The sequence below is a fragment of the Mchenga conophoros genome, linkage group LG11 (assembly GCF_057382185.1).
Source record: "Mchenga conophoros isolate Kocher_MC1m ecotype Shallow Benthic linkage group LG11, M_conophoros_male_GT1.1, whole genome shotgun sequence".
Taxonomy (NCBI): Eukaryota; Metazoa; Chordata; class Actinopteri; order Cichliformes; family Cichlidae; genus Mchenga; species Mchenga conophoros.
Genome location: NC_140536.1, coordinates 8,206,863 through 8,230,201, shown reverse-complemented (window position 1 = coordinate 8,230,201; position 23,339 = coordinate 8,206,863). Strand labels below are relative to the sequence as shown.

Below are 23,339 nucleotides of genomic sequence, written 5' to 3'. Positions count from 1 at the left end.
TTGCCTAAAAGAGCGGTCCCCAACCCCAGGGCCGCGAGAGCTGAAGCTTGGGTGTGAAATCTATGGTTTTCAAGGTTTTTATCGTTAACTCTGTTTCCCTGGGTGTTTTCCTGTGTATTATGAATAAAAAAAATTTTTTATTGGACACCGGTGCTGGTTTTATTTTGTTGTACCTTAAAGGCCGGTCCGTGAAAATATTGTTGAACATAAACCAGTCTGTGGCGCAAACAAGGTTGGGGACCACTGGCCTAAAGCACTAACAATGAGCTCCATGAAGAATGGAAGAAGGTAGCCTTGTCTCATTAATCACTTTTTAATTTTTTTTTTTTTTTTTACATCACATGGTGTGTGGTGTGTGCTTTGCTTACTGTGGGACATTGACACTGGTGGGGAATCTCGGTTTCTTCTATCCATGTGGATGTTACCTTGACACATACCACCTACCTAAGCATTGTTGCAGACCCTGTACATTATTTTATGGAAACTGTATTCCCTTATGGCTGTGGCTTCTTTTGCCAGGATAATGCGGCCTGCCACAAAGCAAAAATGGTTCAAGAATGGAGAGAACAAAAAGTCTAAGTTGTTGACTTGGCCTCTAAATTTCCCAGAATTCAATCCAATTAAGCATCCGTGAGATGTGCTGGAAAACAAGTCTCATCTATGGAGGCTCCAACTCACAATTTATGGTTCTTAAAGGATCTGCTCCTTATATTTTGCTGCCAGATACCAGAGCACACCTTCAGGGATCTAGTGAAGTCCATGCCTTGACAAGTCAAGGCTGTTTTGGCAACAAAGAAAGTTCCAAGACAATATTAATCAGGTGGCCACCTGATGACTGCTAAATAAAACATCACATCAGTCATATTGTGAAATTTGCAGATGACACAGCAATTGTGGAATGCAGCACCAAAAATGATGATTGTGATCACAGACAGGAGATAAAGCAGCTGGAGATTTGGTGCAGGGATCTCTGCATCAATGTCAAGAAAACAAAGGAGATAATCATTTCAGTAGCAGCAAAACCTTCCCTCCACCTATGTACATTAGGGGAGCAGCTGTGGAAGTGGTCTGCAGCTTTATGTATCGTGGTACACTCCCCACTAAAGACCTTAACATTTTCTGGTACACCATAACCTCTACTTTCTCAGGATAAAGCACAACTTGTGAACTACAATGTCAATTGAGGAACAGCTTCTTCCTGAGGGCCGTTGAACTCTGTTGCCATCTCATTTCTGCTGCTCGCAGCCGAAGGGTAATAGACATGTGAATCCACTTGTCTTTGCACTATCCGCCACACACTGTTTTCTTAAATTTAAAAACAGCGGTTTTCTAATATACACGTCAACTGTAAATATCTCGGTATTCCTTATTTCTGTATATTTTGCTATTACTTTTGGTGGCTTTCACGAGCACTTGAGTGCAAAGTTCATTTCACCTCATGAAAATACGTGTGCTGGAATGACAAAATTGCCTCGATGCTAACTAATCTTACTTTTTTTTAACTAGTTAAGGCTAGGTATCCAACACTGAACCCCAAGTTTCACAGCAGTAATATCACCAGTGTCTGTCTAATCTGTAAAAAGAAAAAAAAATTATACAGGGTAATCTTCTACCCTCTCTAAATGGATTGAAATATATAGCACTTTTATCCAGCACTCAAAGCACTTTTTTTACTGGTGCAAGCACCATCCAGAGACATAATTTACTGTCTCTATGGAGAGTAACAACCTATATGAGGATGGACACACACATGCAAACTCACATTAGGGGATATTTGGGGTGTATCTTACCTAAGGACACTTCAACATATGTGCAGAAGCTGGAGGATTAACCTCAGGCCTCCTCCAAATCCTGATCCACCATAAACAAGAACAACTTCAGAGGCCATATGCGAGAACTAAGGAACTACTGAGTAATGTAACAGGGTCCATCCTGATGTGATTGAAGAATAAAGGTATTACTACTTCTACTACAACCAAAAAAATCAGTTTGCATTGCAAATTACTTTAATAAAATTTAACTATTTAAGTCTTCTAAAGCTGACTTCAGCATGGTTGAACAAGTATTTGACACCAGAAAAATGCAAGTCCATTTTATTTTATCTGAAAAAACAGACAACCCCCCCATGTATTTTTTTGTCGACTGTGTGAAAACGGTCATCATCTTGAGTTCTCAAATTGATAATGGTCTTCAGCAAAAAGAAAAAAAAAGAAGTAAGAACATGTACGAATTTTGGAAAAACTTTATCATTTTAATTTTGGTTGGTGAATTCCTCCAATCAGCTGTTCCTGTTAAATTAATCATTTTCCTGACAAGCTAAAAAAATTTCACAGCTTCTATTCTGTTAGTTTTTCCCCAGAGCAAACAAATACACAAAGACACAGATAGCTTTCCTCACTGACTTTACTTAAATGCATGAACTCAAATTTCTCAAAAGTAACATCAGTTTGTGGAAAGAAAATTCAATCAGAATATCTTTTGAGTGTACAAGATATTTTTCTTTATCAAAAAGCACCCTTTGACAATCAAAGGAAAAGAAACTAAAATCTACAAATTATATATATATAGACATATATACTTTTTACATGAACGGTCATACCATACAAAATATCAATGGATTAAAATGACCAGTGTAAAGTCTACTTTACATACCGACAAAAACCAAAAAAAAAAAACTGTTTAAAACTATTTCAAAATATATGCCGAACAAACAAACAAAAATATAAGATCAGAAATCTAAGTCTTAATCCAAGACATTATTCTGTCATGCCTTTTCTGTTTAAACAGAATATTAAACTTCTTTTGACAATTTTACAAATACTGTCAAGAAACTATGTTACTTATTTATTGTATACAAATCCCAACATCAGAACTAAAAGTATATACAAGGGGAATAAAAACCCAGGAGAAGATCCATCACAGAAAATCTTAGTCTCATATCTCTCCAAGTGCTTTCCAAGTACGCACAAGAGGAAACAAATAAGGAGTAATTCTAATTATCAGTTACAAGTGGAGATTTACTGTTAGATGTAAGGCATGAAGAGGGTTTGAAGACACCTTAACTTCCCTTGAATACCTGTAACTAAAGTATGTGGTATTTAGGAACCATTACTCAGTGGACCCCGCATGAGTTTGTTGATGTTCCTCCAGCAGGTGAGGAAAAGCAAAGGCTTTGTCACATTCTGTGCATTCATACACAACCTCACCAACATGACTTTCTTGGTGCTGTTTAAGAAGAGACCACTGGCTAAATGACTTGTAGCACATGTCACATCGGTACTCTCCAACGTCTTTTTCAGCGTGCTTTCTCATATGCAGAGACAGCTCTTGGGCTGTAGTGAATTTGCATTCGCACTGGGAACATTTGAACTTATTCTCAGCCTGAGTTTCGTTTTGGGCTTTCTGACGATGCCTGCGCTCGTGCTCTTTCAGGTATCGCTTCCTGGCAAATGTTTTTCCACAAAGCTCACATGTGAATGGCTTCTCATTTGGATGTTCTTTATTTTGATGCTCCAAAAGGACATTTTTAGAGGTGAACCGCATTGAGCAGACAAGGCAGTTGTACAAGTCGTCTCCTGTAACATCGACCTCTTCCTCCTCCTCCTCCTCCTCCTCTGCTGCTTGAAAATATGATGGGCTGGATTTTTTAGAGGATGGATTTGAGCATTCTGTTTTTGTTGCCTGCTGTTGCCCGGAACACTTATGCTGGCGGAAAGCAGCTTCTCCCAAAAAGCCCTGCTCACACTCTGTGCATTCATATTCAGCAGCTGAGGTCAGCTTATACTGCTCGTGTTCCTTAAGCTTGCTTCCAGAGGCAAATTTAATTTTTTCAATTGTACCATCAGGATGCGTTGGGAAATGATGAAACAGATCCATGGCACATGGAAAACACTGGCTGCAAACTGGACACTTAAAAACATGTGATGGTTCACCATCTTCATCATCAAGTTCTTGTTTAATTTCTGCTACAGTGCCAATATGGCTCTTAAGATGGGTCAAGAAGAGCTGAGAGGAAGCAAAGCTACTGTTGCATTGATTACAAGAATATATACGATTGGACTGTAACTGTTGATGGGTATTCCTGTGCTTTTTCAGATGAGATGCATGAAGAAAATGTTTATTGCATTCGGTGCAAGAGTATGGTCGCTCTTTAGCTTCCATGCAGCCATGCTCTGAGAGCTCCTCTGGATCTCTGAAGCGCTCGCTACAAACACCACAGCGGTATTTAAGCTCTGAGGTGAATACAAATGAGCTTTCAGAGCGTGAGGCAGGTTGTTCACGTTCTCCCCTTGACACTGAAGGTGAAGGATGGTCACTTGATGTGGAATGGGTTTTCCAGTGTTCAGCTCTGCTACTCTTTGACAGAAACACACGATTGCAAATATCACATGGAAAATTCTCTTCACGGTGGGTCGACATATGCTCTGCTAGCTGCAAAGGTCCATTGAAAAATAGGTGACACTTGGAACAACGATGTGAGCGACTTTTACCATGACTGTGCTTGTGGTTACGCAGGGCAAAGAGAGACATGAACCCTCTGCCACATGTTTGACACTGAAATTCAGACTTGTGCATTCGATGATGCTGCTGCAGCTGAGATGCCTGGAAAAAGCATTTACCGCATTGTTCACATTCATGCGGCTTTTCACCCAGGTGACAGAGCTGGTGATCCTCAAGGCTTTCTGACGTTGGGAAGGTCTTTCCGCACACGTGGCACGGGAAGTATGGTGCGGAGTCTGAGTCACTGTCTTCGCTGCCGTTATTTTCATCCTCCTCGCTGTCACCAGCTGTGCTCACTTGGCTGCTTGAGTGCTGTTCGCTGCTGCTCTTTTCCCTCACAGCAGCCTTGATATCCTTATACTGTTTTGGATGCCAGTTTCTGTAGTGTCTTGCTAGTGATTTTTTTACTGCATACGATTTGCTGCAGAATCGACAACTAAATACATCATCTTCATGATCCTCCCTATAATGGCTGCATAAAGATGGTCTTGTCCAAAACCGCTGATTACACAGTTTGCAAGCATATGGCCTGCTTAGATCGTGACACGTTCTGTGGGCTTCAAGATCAGACCTGGTATAGAACAGCTTGGAGCAGTCGAAGCAAGGGAATTTCTGATCGCCTGTGTGCATCCTCATGTGTTTTTCCAGATTTCCTTGACTAGTGCACACCCGCCCACACTTAGGACATGTATTGCGCTTTTTCTCTTGTTCCTGTCTTCCATGGTCTTCAAGGTGACTGATGAGCACTAAGCCATCTGTGAAGCTCATTTCACATTCTGAACATTGATACTGCACGGCTTTCTTCTCTTTACTTGAGCTGCTTTGCACCTCATTTCCTTCTGAATTTTTTGTTGATTCGTCCATTAAATCATCGTTGCAGAAAAGCCCAGTGCTAGTCATTGTAGAGCCGCCTCCAAACGCAAGAGCAGAGTGATTAAGAGCAAAATCAAAATTTGCTTTTAAAGGTGTCTCCAACTGCTGGTTTGGAATACGTCCATTTCTACACTTCCTGTAGTGGTTTCGGAGGAGACTTTTATTCCAGAAGCCCTTATTGCAGGACTTGCAGTTAAAAGGATGGCCCACTGCATGTGTACGGAGATGACCAGTTAGTCCCGCTTTGTTTGCAAAGAACATATTACATTGTTGGCAAAAAAACTGCTTGGAGGGCTCCATATTAATAGCGGTATTAAGACTTTGTGTTAAATTGTCACTAAGTCTTTCATCACAACTCTCATCCACAGGCTCTTCTTTGATGCCTGACAGAAGCTGCTGTAGGGGGGCAGTTGACACTGGATGAGTCATTGTTTCCAGCTTGTGCGTGCTCAAAAAATGCTCTTGGAGCTGTGAAAAAAGCAGAAATCGGGAGCTGCAGTATGCACAAGAAAAGCCTTTTGGTGGGTCATGAGTGGCTGACTGCTGGCTTTGGAAAACTGGTGATGAGCTTGTTGTTAAACCACAACCTTTCTTGTGATTTTCAAGCTTGCTTGCAGGGAAAAAGCCACCACATAGGTCACAGAGAACTGTACTTGTCTGGTGTTTCTTGGGGCACTTTGGAAAATGACGCTGGACATAATCCTTCCTTATAAATCTCTCACCACAATAATCACATGAATATGGCTTCTCTCCTGTGTGCAGGCGGTTGTGAACACCTAACTGCCAGCTGTTTCCAAAAACACGGGGGCAATAGCTACAAACATACTTGTACTTCGTGTTAAAGCAAGGCTGGATCCTCTTCAGCATTTGGCTTCTGATCCCATCAAGAGATCCTGGCATGTTTTCTGCTGGAGGACAGGTTCCCTGCAGTAAAGCAGCTGCTGTTTCCCTCAAGACCTTTCTGCACCTTCTCATCTTTTTGTGCTTTTTCAGAGATTTTTCATGAGCGAATGAGGAGCCGCAGCGTGTGCACTTGAATAACTTTGTGGCATGGAACATGGTGAAATGTCGGGAAAGTTTAGACTGAGTTGTGTAGCTTCTTGAACAGACCTTACACTCAAACATCTCCTGCTCTTTAGCACTCTCAATGCCAAACTTATTTTGCCAACCTTTGCCAACATCTTCTAAACTGATTTTGGGAATACGGACCTCCAACCTTGTTTTTTTACCTTTGCAGCGAGTCTGATGTACTTTCAGATGATCGTACCTTGAAAAGCAGCTATCACAGGCCTTACAGCGATATGGTTTTACTTCATTGTGTGTCAGAATGTGACGTCTCAGGTACCTTGGTTTCATGAAAGTCTTGGTGCAGAATTTGCACTTGTACTCCGTTTCACCATGTGCATTGGGCTTTGGTTCTGCCTCTATGGCAGAAGGAATGTTGGGAGGTTTCGTTGCAGCAGTGCTTTTGAGTTTTGATAGCGCATCTTTGTTAACACCGTCACAGAAAGCTTCATGCTGCAAACATAATGTCTTTGATCTGTATCTCTGACCACAGTGCATACAGGCATATGGTTGCTCACCAGTATGTGAGACCAGATGTCTCAAGAATAATGACCTGAACCTGAACCTCCGGGTACAGTAGGGGCATTTAAACTGAAGCAGAGTGGTTGCATTGGGCTGTGTAGACATTTTAGGAGTATCCTGGTTTGTTGGTAGACTGCTTTTATTATAGTTGGTGTCATGAGATAAGCCAGTGCTCAGCTCTGTTGTCTCTTCACAGTTCCTCTGATGTTGTTTCATTTTATTAGGTCCATAGTACTGCCCACATCTTGAGCATGGATGCACAGAATTTATCTTGTGGGCATGCTGATGATTTTTCCAACGGTCTTTCTTAGAAAATTTCCGTGGACAATAGGGACACGGATATAGTGTTTTTGTCTTTGTTTCAGACTCGAGAGTTCGGGTTTCAGGAGGGGAACACTTCTGACTGTGAATTTTAAGGCATATGTTACGGTAAAACTGTTTTCCACAATTGGCGCAAGAGAAGGGTTTGTCCCCAGTGTGTTTGATCATATGGCGCAATAAATAACGGCGATTGTTAAAATTTCGTTTGCAAAATGGACACTGGTTTGAAGAAGACCCTGATATATGGGTGAGACAATGTTTTCTTAGAACTTGGGCATCATCAAATACTTCTTTACATAAGGAACACTGCATTTGCTTTGGTTCATCCTCTTCTTCCACAGATTCCAAGGTTTGCTGAAGATTTGATTCTGTTCCCTCTTCAAGTCTAAGTGCCCTGTTTTCTCTTTTTTTGTGGGTTTTTAGATGTCTGAGGAGATGTGCGGGATGCTGAAACTGCATAGTACAGTCTGGACATTGAAGCGTTCCCCTCCTTAGATGTGAACTTCTGTGCTGGATCAGTTCTCCAATAGTCGGTAGAATCTTTTTGCAGACAGTGCACTGTATCCTCCTCTGGTGAATAATTTTGTGAGCAATCAGATGGGATCGCTTCTTGAATCCCTTTCCACATTCCAGACAGCGGTATGGTCTCTCACCGCGGTGATTGCGTTCATGCTTCTTCAGTGACTGTGAAGAGCTGAAATATTTACCACAGAAGCGACAACTGAGATTGCTCTTTGCTTCAGCTGAGTTCAAGTTTTCCTTTCCATCTTCATTCTGTGTACCATTTAAAGTTTCAGGATTACTCTTGGTGGAGAAAATGGAATTCCGGTACCTGATAATTTTCCCAGTGAGTTTAAACAACTCGTGTTTCTTCATATGTCTGTACTTTCCAGAAGCGTAACAAAAAACTGCAGGACAGAGGTTGCATTTGTATCGTGGCACAGACGTGGAGGTTGTCAAAGCTGATGGTGGTTGTTTTCTCTTCTCCTTTTCCCTCGTTTGCATTTTCTGCTCTTTTTCAACCGTTTGTGTTTTTCGCTTTCTTTCCACTGTTTCTTTCTCAACCGTTGTCCTTTCTTTTGCTTTCTCTTTTGCTAGTTGATTAAGAAATTCTCTGAGGCAGCTTGTTTTAATATGCCTATATCGATTGGATGTCATAGTGAACATAGTGTGGCACAAAGGACATCGATATTTACCAGCAATTTTTTCCTTGCCACCATATATCGCATCTCGAACACAGTCACGCAAATGTCGCGCTCGATTGTAAGAGTACTTAAAAAGCCGTGGGCATAGAGGACATTTATATTTTCCTATTATGTCATTCTCCACTTCTTGAGTTTTCTCCTGCTTTTCATCACTCTCACTGACTGCTGTGGGACTCTGGTTTAACGACACTACTGTACCCTTTCCATGGTGTACTTTATAGAGATGCTTTTTAACCTTTTCTGCAGTAGGGAAGGTTTTACCACATAATCCACACAGATTTGTCTGGGAGATGTCGAAAAGCTTAACAAAACATTTTGGCATATCTATGTTACTTTGCACCCCATCCTTTTGTTTTGGTGTGTCAGTTTGTCTCACAGCCACATCAGGATTTTTAGCTGGGAGGTTGGACTGCTTGCATCTACCAGGTACACGCTTGTGTCTTTTCAGGCTCCCGCCTTGTGCAAAATAAGAGCCACAGTCATTACACCTAAATGGTGTTTTCCCAGTGTGAGTCCGCATGTGCTTGATATAATGCATTACTTTTGAAAATGTCAGTCTGCACCTATTGCACCTATGGTTGCCTTGGCGATTTCCCTTTTTCTGTGGGCTAGGATCTGAAGGACGCTGAGACCCGTCTTTAACGTCACCACACAAATGTTTTCGAGCTTGTTCATTTTTCACCAAATAGAGACTGCAACTTTTGCAAAAGTCAAAATTGTTCACTGTATGGCAACAATGGTAGTGTTCAATTGATTGATCTGTGCTACAAGTTGTGTGTTTGCAATCTGCACAGTAATACGAGTCACTTGTTCCGTTTTCTGACTCCAAACTCTTCAATATTACAACAGGTTGCAGCATTTTCCTCATTTCAGCTGCGGATTTTAGTTGCGGAGCTTGTCCTCCTGAATGGTCCATGTTCTTCCCATCAGTTTCATTAACAAATGCTTCTTTATACTGTGATTCATTAGTGTCACATGAGGAGTCATCTCTGGACAGAGGTTCACCATACAGCATGTCTGGCTGTTCCTCTGTAGAGATGTCCATGTCTTCAAATGAGTCTCTAGCATTTTCAGACCAATCCTCCCCAAGACCCAGAGGTTCTTGGCCAACTGGACTTTCACGTAGTGATTGCTGCTGATCAAGAGAACAGGTTGTCTTTGCGTTCACTTCTGAACTTGCCCAGTCTGAAAAATTTGTGTTGGAACTTGAGGGTTTTGATTGCAAGCAGGATTCAAAACTATTAGGACTTTGCCTGTTGCAGTCACTTGTCACCACATGGCTATTAGATTCATAATCTGTGGAAGAGGTTGCTCTTGCCTTATCAGCGGGACTTATACATTCATTTTCTACACAGCCATGTGTGTCTGTGTTGGAGCTTTCTTTCAGTGGGGAAGAGTCTGGATTAGCAGCAACACTTTGCTTGTTATCGTCACTAGTGTCGATGGAAATACCGTCATCGGTTACAGTGGTGTTGCCACAATTTTGATCTGGAGAAGAGGTTTTGATTTCCATTTTTTTAGAGGGACACGTGTCTGTGCTTAAACAGGATTGTGAAATACTAGGAACAGTTTGCTTGTTCTTGTCAGTATTATTAACAGAAAGACTGTCACTGGTGATGTTGGGACAATTACAATCTACATCTGGAGGGGAGGTTGGACTTTCCTTGCTTCCTTCTAGAAGAGGATGTGTGTCTGTGTTTAAGTACTCTAACTGAAGGGAGGATTCTGGATTAGCAGCAACGCTTCCCTTGTTCTTGTCAACAGCATCAACAAAGGGACTTTTACAGGTTGCACTAGGGCTGCTACAGTCTTGATCTAGAGGGGAGGTAGGGTTTTTCTTCTCAGACTGACTTTTGAATTCCATTTCTACAGAGGTTTGCACATCTGTGTTTAAGCTCTTTTGTTTAAAAGGAGATTCTGAATGGCTGAGATTCTTGTTGCTAGTATCAACAGTGACACTGGATCCACTACAGTCTTGATCTGGAGAGGAGACCGAGGTTGTTTCTAGCGAAGTTTTAAATGTCCTTTCTTGACAAGAATGTGTATCTGTGTTTAAGCTCTCTGGCTCCAAACAGGATTCTGAATGATGATCAACACCTTGCCTGTCCTTGTCAGTGATGTCAATAGAAAGACTGTCTCTGGTGATATTGAGATCACTATGATCTTGATCTGGAAGAGAGGTTGGGTTTTTCTTTTCCGATTGACTAGTGTCTTCCATTTCTAGAGAGGGATGTGTATCCGTACCAGGCGTCTGCAGTTGCAAGGAGGAATCTGGATGAGTGGCAACACTGTCTTTGTTCAAGTCATTAGTATTTGTAGAAAGACCTTCATTACTGGCAGAGAGATGACTGCAATTTGAATCTGAAGAAAAAGTCATATTTGTCTTCTCTGCTGCACTTGAAAGTTCTGTGTCTACATGGGCATTTGCACCTTGGCTCAAGCTGTTCAACTTTAAACAGGATCCTACATGAATGCCTGCACCTTGCTTGTTCTCATCTTTAGTGTCCATACATAAATAGTCTTTAGTGTCAGTTCGGCCACTACATTCTGGATCAGGAGAAATCTCAACGTTTGACTTTTCTCCTGCAATTGCTTGTACTTCATCTACATTGAGATGTATGTTGTTGCTGCAGCTTTTAAGCATCAAACTTGGTTCTGAAAGCCCTGAAATACTGACATCGCTCAACAGATCTTCACTGTGCTCATCAAGGTTTCTAAAAACTTCACCAGCCACACTTTCATCAGACTTTTGTGTAGATAATAAGTTAGATTTAACATCATGACTGGTCCTTGTGCATTTCCACAGTTGTTGTGTAGAAGCATTAGAATTGGATGCCTTGGAGGATTTAATGGCATCTGTCTGAATTTCTTTCTTCTGGCAGTCAGAATCCTTATTTTCAAGTTGACCTCTGTTGGATTTGGGAATTTGGGATTTATGTTCATCTGAAATCTTGTTTTCAAGTAAATCTGATTCTCTCGTTTCCCCTTCAAAGACCTCATCATTGTTTTGCACATCTTGACCCATATTTCCATTTTGACCATCTGCTGAGTTTGGATGATTAAGTCCTGCCTTTTCTTGGTTCAACAGTTCTTTCATGTCCTTTTGTGAGCCATTTTCATTTATGGGAACTTGATCATATTTTAACGTACTTATGATATTTGGAGAAGCTGAAGTAATTTGCTTTTCCTCACTGTCATCTGGATACTCATCTATTCCATGACCAAAGTTTTCATGACCACTTATCAAGAGGTCTGAATGAGTATGTGCAAGATCTCCCTCCACATCTTTCCTTTGTTTTTCATCTTGGAAACCACCGTATTCACTTATTTCAAGCTCAGTTTTGCTCTTGGTAGTTGTCTTCATGTAGGAGGTAGTAGAGGACTGATGATGTCCTGTGTATGATGTAACTGTTTTCTCTAATTTTTCCAAACTGTCCTCTGGAGACTGAACTATGTTTTGTCGTGCCTTCAAATTTGACGATAAAAGTACATCAGTCTCCGACATATCTGAACACAAACTCTCAGTCGGAAAAGTCATATTATCCGTATGAGTAAAAAACCATGATGATGAGCCTTGTTTTTCGGAACCATCAGTTTTAGGATTTGAATAGGACTTACTTGCCATGAATTTACAAGGTGGTCTTGTTTCACCAGCGTCTGCATCAGAGCAGCTACTGACATCTGAGTAGTTCTCAAGAAATGATGTACTTGGCATTTCATAATCTTCCTTAAGTCCTTGAAAGTCTGTTCCAAAAGATGATGGAAAAGAGTCAGATGTTTGCAATCCGTCTGCAGCAAAATCCGGGATATTACCATTTTCACATCGTTGCAAGTAATCCTTTCCCATTTGTTCTCCATCAGCTTGCCATTGTGTTTCACCACAGTATCTTTGATAAACATAATCTGACCTGGAATTCACAACACTGGGGTCTGAGCAATAGTTTGTGTTAAAGTCCGAGTTAAAGACAGGGGCTTCATGTGAAGCACCAGCGCTGGCAAAGCCATGATGTCCAGTGAAGTCCTCAATATGATGGGAAAGGCACCCATCTGACTCAGATGTCCTTCTCAAAGTCCCTGGATCTGATGGTAGAGGTGGGGGATTATGGAAATATGAATCCCACCCATGCGCCATCCTCAATACGGAGTAGTAACTAAGGCTTACTGTAGCCTGAAAACACAGATAAACAAAGAATGAATAAATACAAATTAAAACCAAAACCATCCACAGAAAAATAAAAAAATAAAATAAAAAAATCTCACCTTATTTTAAACATCTATGGACTGTCCAGAGAAATGTGAATTACATCTGATTGGAAACCTGTGTAAAAATTAAAATGAATATTTTTATTGCTCTGAACATTTTACAAGCTACAGAAAACATCACAAAAAACACATCACACCTCTTTCACACTGCTGTTGTTAGTATAAATTAAAGTTTCAATGATCAAATTGGTATTGCCACCACTCTACAGTCAAAAATTATATGAAAAAATATTTTATAACTGTTTTCTCTGCAACTACAATCTCTTATTTTGGAAGTATTCACATCCGCTATGGCACTCCAAATAATATCTGAGAAAGGCCTGTGTCTACAACTTGATGAGTCCGCATTTACAAGGCTAATGAAACTGACACCATGGAAGCCACCAAGTTGAGAACCTCTTCAGTAGGCTTTCTGGCCATACCTAATATCTAAGTCAGTTGATTCTTGGTCAGGGGGGTGCCCAAATCCCAGTATTGTAATGGAGCTTCAGGTGTCATAATAGATGACCAAATAGGCAGCACTTACAGCAGAGGTGGCCAACTCCAGGCCTTGAGGGTCGGTGTCCTGCAGGTTTTAGATATCACCCTGGGTCAACACCCCTGAATCACATAATTAGTTTGTTACCAAGCCTCTGAAGAACTTCAGGACATGTTGAGGAGGTCATTTAGCCATTTGAATCAGCTGTGTTGGATCATCTAAAACCTACAGGACACTGGCCCTTGAGGCCTGGAGTTGCCCACCCCTGCCTTACAGACTTTTATGGTAGAGCAGCTAGATCTGAGCAACTATGAGACCCATACGGCATTTTAAAGAAAAAAGTCTTTGGTTTAATAAGAAATAAAACTCCACTCTTTGCACAGAACTCCAAACAATATGTTTGGCACAGTAGCAGGCACAGATCATCGACCTACTAATTTGATTCCAGCTTCGCTGTTGCTGCTGGAGAAGTGGGCGGCTGCCCGAGCTGTCATTGCCCTGTTGCTGCACCTGTGGCTGGGGGTGCCGACGGTCCAGGCCGATTCCCTCTCTCAGTCACGCGGGGTGGGCTTAGGTTTGGCCAGGTGGCTCCCTGGCCTCAGTCGGCCAATCGGGGTATGTGGCATGGCCTGCGGTGCCAATGACTTGCTGAGCAGTAGCCAAAACTGAAGAATTGGGATGCAAACCAGGAACAGAGAACATCTGCCTTCAAATTATAACTGATGCTTTACTGAAAGCAAAAGGTCCAACTTTTACAGTTTCTGTTTCAGGTTTGTGTTCCACTGTCCATAATTTCACCACTTCTCACAGTTCTATAGACTTCTCTCTAATCAATTTCACATCAATCTCCTCCAATTCATCTTGTCTGGTTCTGGGGAACAGCTGGTTTATTCTCCTGCCTTCTATCTCTCTGATGTACCACATTCTTCATTGCACCTTTCTGCAGCCCTGATAGTTAGCTAACCTCCTTTCGTGCTACCTTGACTTTGGCCTCTAGTCTCCTAGGGTACTGCTCGTGTGGCTTTTCAACTTGTAGCCAAGCATCTCACTGATCACTGCTGCCGTAGTGTTAGCTGGTTAGTCTCGGTAATGATACCGTACTTTGGTACCATAGGTACTGTCCAATAGTGCTGCATTCACATCATCTAGTAGATCTTCTGAGGGTAATTCACATAATCTTTCAGTCCAGCTTTGTCCACCCACTGGTAGGACTTCTGGATGTCAGCCACTTCCTCTATCTGCTGGTAGCACATACCGTGCAGGGGCCTATCCTTCCACGATGGTTCCTCCTCTTAGTCTTGAGCATGCGGTGGGTTGGGGGCATCTTCCTGATGTATTCGTGGGCGTTTGTTGTCTAACACTGGACTGTGGTACTGACACTCACCAGTCCCCGGCCTCCTTCCTTACGCTTAGCATACAGCCTAAGGGTGCTGGACTTTGTGTGAAACCCTCCAGCTTGATGTCAGTGGCTTCTATTTCCTCCTTTGGCCATCTTATTATTCCAGCAATGTAACTGATCACAGGCAGGGTGTAGGCGTTAGCCCGGATCTGTTCTTACCATTCAGCTTACTCCTCAGGACTTGCCTGACCCTCTGCAGGTACTTCGTGGTTGCAGCTTTGCTAGCGGCCTCTTCGTGGTTTCATTTGCCTGTGGGATCCCAAGGTACTGACCTCAATAAATTATGACCAACTTGTAAAAGAAGTCACAGAAGCACTAAATCGATGGTCAAATCTGCCTATATAGGTAGATAGATATACTAGATATACTAAAAAATGACAAAGTTTTTTTTATATTATTTCCAAACACCTCTGCTGCCAACTCTATTCTCTGACAGTTTAAACAAACTATTTAACCAATTTATTTGAAGTAATAGGAGGGCAAGGCTCTGTCTAAAGCTACTTTACTTGACCTATGAAATAGGACGACTCCAACTCCCCAGTCTCAGATGGTATTACATGACTGCCCAACTAACATCAGCTTCCACGTTAACAAAAATAGAGGTGGTATGCGTTGGGAATATAAAAGGGAAAGGCTTTCTCTCTATGCATTATAACTTATTGACGCTTTCGTCCTCAGACTCAGCAGCGGATAAGTTAGATGCATGGAGAAGGGATATCCAAGAAAACAAATGTTTTTAAACATTGTTTTGTTTTGTTTAAAAACACAAAAACAAACAATAAAAACATGCTTTAAACTTGTGCAATTTAAAGCACTCATACGTACAGTATAACACCCGTCAGACTCTATCATATGTCCAATCACATTCCAGACATTTGTACCAAACGTTTAGTTGAAGGAGGAACTTTTTTTCTGCTCTTGCTCTTGACGAAGGCCAGATGGTGACGAAGGCCTCTCCTCCCTGCTTAGCCTCATGTCCTTGTCTAGTCTCGTGTTTTTTGTATTACTTTTCCCTGGAACACTCTCACAGTCTGTTCTCTAAAACCTAAAAGAGGAATTATGGGTTTGATCAACTGGTCCCTGAATGCAATTGACACCCTTTTCTTAACAAGAAGTCTGGGCTCAGGTGAGCCTGAGTGCAGAAGATATCGACCTATTAGGAACCATGATAACAGGGTTCTTGCTGATCGGAGCTGGCTTGGCCCTGACTTATCGAAGAATTAAGAAAGCGGAACCAGCTGTTCAAACCCCCACAAGGCTGCCCGCTGGGATTGAAACGATGGGACGACGCATGAGTTTCTCAAAATGGGCTCATTGAGTGCAGCACGGATAAGATCTTGGAGAAGCTCGCGGCTCTCCAACGGGAGATTGAGAGACCAGTGTCAGACTGTTAGAAGAGCTTTGAAAATCATATGAGTTGTTCGCACTAAAGTAAAAACCACCATCACTTCATGCGGATACCCCTTCGGCGCCAGCTGCGGTCTCAAGGCTGAAGCTGAACAAAAACACCCTGATAATGACTGTGTTTAGACTGTTCTTCCCATTCTATTCAAGGCCACCTGGGTTGGCTGGAAGACTGTTTACTTAGCCTGGCAGGGCGAAGGACACTGTCTCAGCTGAACTCTGGACACATACACACACAAACACAGACATTTATACACATGCAGATGTACACTCATCCCCCCTCCCCCTCCAAACACCTTCGACGCTTATTCCCTTCCGATGCTGACGGTGGATCGAGGACCAGCACATAGGCTCCAGGCCCAGATGTACTGTCTACATTGGCCGTCTCTCACCCTTTACCCACCCCTGTTGCTTGTCATGTGGTTCTTTGGTGTATTAAGAGTTTTTTCATGTGCTATGTGTAGAGGTGTTTTTTTTCTGTTCTCAAACGGATCTCCCTATTGGAGCTCAGTCTGGGGGGAGTTATTTTTTTCTCCTTATCTTTCCTCATGTGGTGCATTTTCCATTGTTATACCTCTCTGACCTATCTTCCTCATGTGATGTTTTTGTGTAATGTGTGTATGGTCGGAGGGTAAGATTACACCGCCATTGCGTGCAATAGGTCAGCAGCCTTAACATGAAATTTCCCACTTGTGGGACTAATAAAGGTATATCTTATCTTATCTTATCTCTTCACCATTGTCTATCGCAGGGGTCAGCAACCTTTAAGACCCAAAGAGCCATTTGGAGCCGGTTTCCACGCAAAAGAAAACACTGGGAGCTGCAAATACTTTTTGACATCTAAAATGAAGATAACACTGTATATATTGTTTTTTACCTTTATGCTTTGTGTGAACTAAAGTGTGTTGCTTATGAAATCCATGAAGTGCTACAGAGAAAATTACATTTTATTCATGTAATTAACACATTTTGAACTCTTAAAGAAATATAACAAAAGGAAAGACACCCAGCACCTGAGCGGCACCCGCAATCGTGGCTCGCCGTTTAACGTCTGTGCTCTCTCTGCTGTTGTTGGTATATGTCGGGCTGTGAGCTGAAAAGCTACAGCCGGCTGTGTGCGTACAGCAACCGTGTGTGAAAAGTGGTCAATAAAGAGATGCTGAAAAGCATGTTCATGCAAACATCGTCAGGTCTGCCGTGGTATGTTTACAACGGGACTTCTGCTCCTGAATCTCTGCACACAGCGTCTGCAAATCGGGGCTGTACGAAGTCACTTTCATCTTCACGCAGGACTGTAAGCTGTCATCTGTGAGGCGTGAGCGGTGTTTGTTTTTAACATAGTTCACGGAGGAGAACAGCTGCCGACATAATGTGGATCCGAAGATCCATAACTGGCCTACCTGGGGTTGAAAGTCTCTATAAATGCACGGCGTTTCAGCGGGTACACCGGCTTCCGCGAGTGTGACGCTTATTTTGAGCGATGAAAAAATATCAAAATATAATTTTATTTTTATATTTCAATGTCACAATAATCTTCCAATTTAGAAGTACATAATAAAAAAAACCCTAACATAAATAAAATACACTTTAGCTAAATACTTCAAATTTATTTTCCCAAACCACGTGGAGCCGCACTATAAGGACTAAAGAGCCGCAGGTTGCCGACCCCTGGTCTATGGGAATGTTCTGAAGTTCATGAATTGTAGAAAGATGTTGCCAAGTGTTTGTCTGAAATGTTTAATGTAAAAATCCCCTTAATGGTTAAACTCTGGGTACTTGGTAACAACTAAAAAAAGCTGACTAAATTACTGGACTATGGACTACTTCAAGCCAGAAGTAGCCTGGCTACTGACTACTTCAGCCCATGTTGGAGGAGTATGGATGCACACTCCATGGGACTCTAGAAGTAGGAAACTGCAGAATCTGTAGGCCTGGAAAGACGAACATACATTGCCAAGGGCAAACGACGGGACTTTGTGAATATCCATTTTTTAAATAATAGTTTGACTACTATTGTTCCAGATAAACACATCCAGACCCTTTTCAGTGCTGCTGCTATTTGTAGATTGCTCTATGGAAATCTTGTTCTGTCCCTATCCCTGTGTGAATGGTGGACAACTTCCCAGTGCACATCCCACTGAATGTTGAAAAAAAATATGACTGGCTGGACTCCTCAACTCATGTGCTGCTTATTAGCTTGGAATATGATGAGTCTTCAATTGTAAACTGCTGGGTCACAGCCAGTAACCATCTATTGTCATCTGTCTTGATGATACATCCAAAACTCAGGTCAGTTTAAAACAGAAGTTATTTTCTTTGGGAAAATGTTGGATCTTTGTTAATAACGCAGGGGCAAGTGGCCAGAATGGACCTTCAACTGAGCAAACAATAGGGGATCTGTGCTGGAAGAGATCCAGAGGTGCACACGATTATCTTGTAAGCAAATACTTAAAATTCAAAAACATCACATACGGTTTTTGATTTTTTATTGGGCTAGTTTGTGGAACGTATTCCACTTGAGCTAATTTAGGTTACCTGATGTACTTCGGTTTTGTTTACTTACCTATACACCAGTCCTGAACTCAAGACATAGATGTGCCATTTTAAAACAAAAAGAAAGAACACACTCAAAAGCTTAACACTAAAATTCTTCTTTACCTGGTGGTAAAATGTCTGCTGCCATCCAAATCTTCAAGATGTTTTTTCAGTTTTCTGTAAAAGAACAAAAATAAATAAAATATGTTAACATCATTATTATTGTCATCATCATCACTTTGAGTACTAACAGTAGCTTTGGCACCGTGTACAAATTAGATCATGCAACAGAAGAATCATCCCAAACACAGTAGCAAATCTAGAACGCAACGTTTGAAAAAGAAAACAATCCATGTGTTGCATTGGCCTAGTTAAAGTCCAGACCTTGACCAGACCTTAAGACAGCAGTGAACAAACAAATGCCCGCAAACCTCAGTGAACTGAAGAAACAAAGAAGAACAGACCAAAATTCCTTCACAACAATTTAAGAGACTGACGAAGTGGTATAGAAAACTTGAGTGTACTTAGTTTTTCCTCCCACACATTGTTACTGCATTTTTAGTTTAGTTTTTGTTGGATAAGTAGCTGTGATCTAGCCATTGCTCTCAGCGTGAGCACTTCCCTCTCACTCAGTCACAGCAGTGACTGCCAGGGTTCAGTGCTCCTCACTGGGGACATGGCTGCTTTCTGTCTTTACTTATGAGTGTGGCACTTGACAAATTATGTTGTGCTTATAAGAATCAGGATCTTTAAAAAGCAACGGCTTTATTTAAACACAAAAATCTAATCACACACTGGTGACGGCAAGCTACATTGTAGCCACAGCTGCCGGACACTGGCGCCACCGGGCCCTCTGACCACCACCAGTAGACAAACATGGGGTTAGTATCTTGCCCAAGGATATTTGGCATGCAGCTAGGAGGTAGCCTGGGATCGAACCACCGACCTTCTGAATAGTGGCTGACCTGCTCTGCCTACCCCACAATGCAAAGACTTTTCAATTACAATGTAGGCCCATCCCAATGAACCGCTTACTTTTTCATAGTTTTCACTCAAATCGGAACTGTATTTTTCAGTATAAGAACATCATATTTAGTAAGATGTGACACTAACCATTGAAACCATCACCTTATCAGGACAGTATTCACTGATCAAAATCAGATGAGCAGCTTTAGACCCATGCCATGCTTCTGTTTTTGTTTGTTTTTTTTAAATATAGGAATTATGGTTCAATACCCTCCCAACCCCCCCAAAAGGGGAAATAATAACAGAATTAGATTTATTTACATCACTGTATCTTCTATCTAATTTGCAAGGCCAAAGCACTGTAAGCTTTAACAGAGCAGCATGTTCTTGCAAACCAAGCCAGCTGTGACAGTCCATGCAAGTCAATGCTTGTCAAGCTGGCAATAGTGCTGGTTTGTGCAGTTCCAGTTTACCCTACAGCTACAGGATTTTACCCTTTACTTCTACTTAAGGAAGCAGTATTTTAATGTCAAGTCAATAATACATATTATTTCCCTTGTTAATTTTTGTGCTTTTCCTTAGAAGTAATTTTTAAATTGGCGTTTTATTTTACTAGTTTATACTATTGGCTTATTATTCTGGAAGAGCCATGTGTCAGAAAGATCATGGTAAAACCTTGAGGCCTCGGAGATGTGAGTCATGGGCAGCAAATGAATCTTTTCAAGTGGCACAGATCTGGATTGCAAAATGAAACTCCAAAAATATTGTATTGGTAAAGATACATTGTTTCCATGTCCAGGAGACCACGTTCAGTTGGCCTTCATGAAGTTTGCTGCTTTGCTTCATTGCTTCAAGCTACAAGCTACCTCAACCACACGCCGTTTTAACATGTGTGTAACACAAGCCAAAAATAAATGTAGGTTCCCATTAACAAAACACCTGAAGAAAAAAGGATCGTGCTACCCTTCTTACTCATTTCAAACATAAATCACTTGGCTTTGTAAAGATCATCTTTTGTGCTGATTATAATTTAGCACTTCTTTTCTAGTCTACCACTGCTAAGGTATAGTGCTTACTGGGTCAGTTTAAAACTCCAAAACCAATACACCTTCTTGTCTGCTGTACAAGATGCGGTTGGCATTTAAAGGGTTAACAAGTAGCAACCATTTTGTGTCCAAGACTTGCTACAAAATGGCACCCTCTTTCCTTCTGCTTGTCTATTACACAAACGCCTTTTGCTTGTGAAGGCACACAGGGAGCAGTTCCAAAGGGGACAAAGGAAAAAAATTCTGGAATAGGAGCAGGCAAAATCGTTAAAAGGCTGAAAAGAAGCCCATGGATCAGTCTGACACTGAGATGAGGTTGCTTTACTCAACTGCACATAAAATCCCAGACATCCAACTGTTTCAATCTGTACTCTTAATGTCAGACTTTGCTCCATGCTACTCCAAAGGTCCTCTGCTAAACTGTAAACTGATCCCACCTGACTCTGTAGAAATGCCACACTCACACTGCAGCTCTTGCCTGTCAGTACACTTGTATCTCCAAGGTCATAGGCTTAAATCCTGAGATTCATTGTAAAATGCTTCCTTGGATAACAGCTAAATGACTTCTCTGCTGGCTGCACTAGTCTCTGTAAGGTCAAATGCTTGATACTGGTGTATGTCTGAAAATAACTGGTCCGTAGGAATTTTCTGTAATATCCAAAAAAAAAAAACAAAAAACAAAACCCTCTTTCCATACTTTACCTCTAAAAAGGAGACATTCAGACTGTTTTAGTGTTCGTTTGTGGTGCTGTGGGAAGTGGGAAGTACCACGGGACCTTGGGAGGAAAGTCTTAGTCCTATTTGTTATCTCACTGCTACACATCTGACCAAATGCTGTGTAAAATTGGTATTGTTGTTGTGAGGCTCAGCACTTAATTAGTACTTTTAAAAGTCCAAACAGACTCACCACGTGTTTCAACTTTAGTCAACAAGTTCTGTCTAGAAAAAATTAAAATCAATATGTTGTTCAGTGACCTTTTGAAAGGCTATTTAATGCTTGCTTGCTGCTGCTCTAATCTGTCAGGAATCTATCACCTGTGCCAGACTAAGGTGTCATCTTACTTAAACTAAAGCCCCTTTTGCCCCATTAGTACCTACTCTGATTGTTCAACAACTACAACAAAGGTGGACACTGAGGCAAGAATACACCTGCTGCTCAGTCTGTGGCTTTGTTCAGACTTCCCTCGTTGCCAGGATTCAAAATTGGTGGGGGGGTTTTTCTTCCCCCCACCCCCCCCAATCTTTACCAGTCGTCATCCCAAGTCTTTCTTTACAACTCTAGAGTCTATAATCTCCTCTTATATTTGGAAGGGTAAACGACCTCGAGTAGCTAAGGTGCAACTACAGAAACCTAAGATTGAAGAGGATCTGGCACTCCCCAACTTCCGCTTATACTATTAAGTTTATTTTGAAAAGTCTCAACAGGAGCTTGAGCTTTATTGTGAAAGGTTTCTGTGGAAGATAAACAAGCGGACACGCGATGGTTTTACCGTCATTGTTGCTAACGACAATGCATAAAAGCAGGCACTTATCCATCCGTAGTGTGGTTATATTAAATATAAGAGAAAGAGAGAACTTTAAGAAATGAATATAGCCACTACAGTGACCATCAAAACGATGAAAAAAATATTGCCGTAAACAGTTTATTTTGTGACACCATGAAACAAACGATAGCGTAAAATGAAACGATAGATGTTTTTATATCGTCATCCGATATATCGTTATATCGAACAGCCCTAACCCTTGCTGTAACAGATGCAGGTCCATCCATCCATCTTCATCCGCTTTATCCGGGGCCGGGTCGCGGGGGCAGCAGCCTAAGCAAAGAGGCCCAGACCTCCCTCTCCCCAGCCACCTCCTCCAGCTTATCCGGGGGAATACCAAGGCATTCCCAGGCCAGCCGAGAGATATAATCTCTCCAGCGTGTCCTGGGTCTGCCCCGGGGCCTCCTCCCGGTGGGACATGCCTGGAACACCTCACCCAGGAGGCGCACAGGGGGCATCCTTGTCAGATGCCCGAACCACCTCAGCTGGCTCCTTTCGATGTGGAGCAGCAGCTGCTCTACTCTGAGCCCCTCCCGGATGGCCAAACTTCTCACCCTATCTCTAAGGGAGAGGCCAGCCACCCTTCGGAGGAAGCTCATTTCTGCCGCTTGTATCCGCGATCTCGTTCTTTCGGTCACTACCCACAGCTCGTGGCCATAGGTGAGGGTAGGGACGTAGATCGACCAGTAAATTGAGAGCTTCTCTTTTACACTCAGCTCCCTCTTCACCACGACGGACCGGTGCAGCGTCAGATGCAGGTCTGATAATGCTAATCTAACCCACATGTTTTGGACCTGCCCTGCCCTGGCAAATTTTTGGGAGGAGATTTTCTGCACTTTGCACAAGGCTTGAAACTAGCTTTCAACCCCCTAACTTGCTCTCTTTGGTACAACAAGAGAGGATGATAAGTATATTTCCAGAGCAAAGCGTAGGGTGCCGTCTTTTGGTTCCCTCCTGGCTAGGCGTGCCATTTTGATGAAGTGGAAGGCTGCTGCCCCGCCCTCCCATGTTCAGTGGCTTGCTGATCTCTTCCCTCTTCTTTTTTTTTCTGTGTAAACTGTATCCACAATTACTCAATAAAAATATTTTGAATTTAAAAAAAAAATAAAAAATGGGTGGTTTTGATTTTAGTAAACGAGAGACTCTCATGACGCCACTGACCAGGCAATCAGTGGCACGTAGTCTGACGACGTCACATTTTAGTACCTGCTCAGATCA

The 23,339-nt window shown here is 42.0% G+C and overlaps 1 protein-coding gene across 3 annotated transcripts in view; it reads right to left on the bottom strand.

The window, feature by feature from the left end:
- Nucleotides 1-2,227: 2,227 nt before the first annotated feature.
- Nucleotides 2,228-23,339, bottom strand: part of znf1035 (zinc finger protein 1035) — a 29,988-nt gene continuing 8,876 nt past the window's right edge. Inside the window, exons 2-5 of one of the 3 annotated variants that reach the window (XM_085290709.1) lie at nt 18,689-18,742; nt 14,786-14,875; nt 12,747-12,804; nt 2,228-12,654 (exon numbers count right to left, since the gene is read on the bottom strand). In XM_085290709.1, coding sequence (XP_085146835.1) covers nt 3,109-12,618 — 9,510 coding nt within the window. In that variant the 5' untranslated portion in view covers nt 12,619-12,654; nt 12,747-12,804; nt 14,786-14,875; nt 18,689-18,742 and the 3' untranslated portion in view covers nt 2,228-3,108. Of the gene's footprint in view, nt 12,655-12,746; nt 13,289-14,785; nt 14,876-18,688; nt 18,743-23,339 lie in introns of those variants that run through there. The other 2 variants (XM_085290708.1, XM_085290710.1) reach the window with 2 other exon arrangements.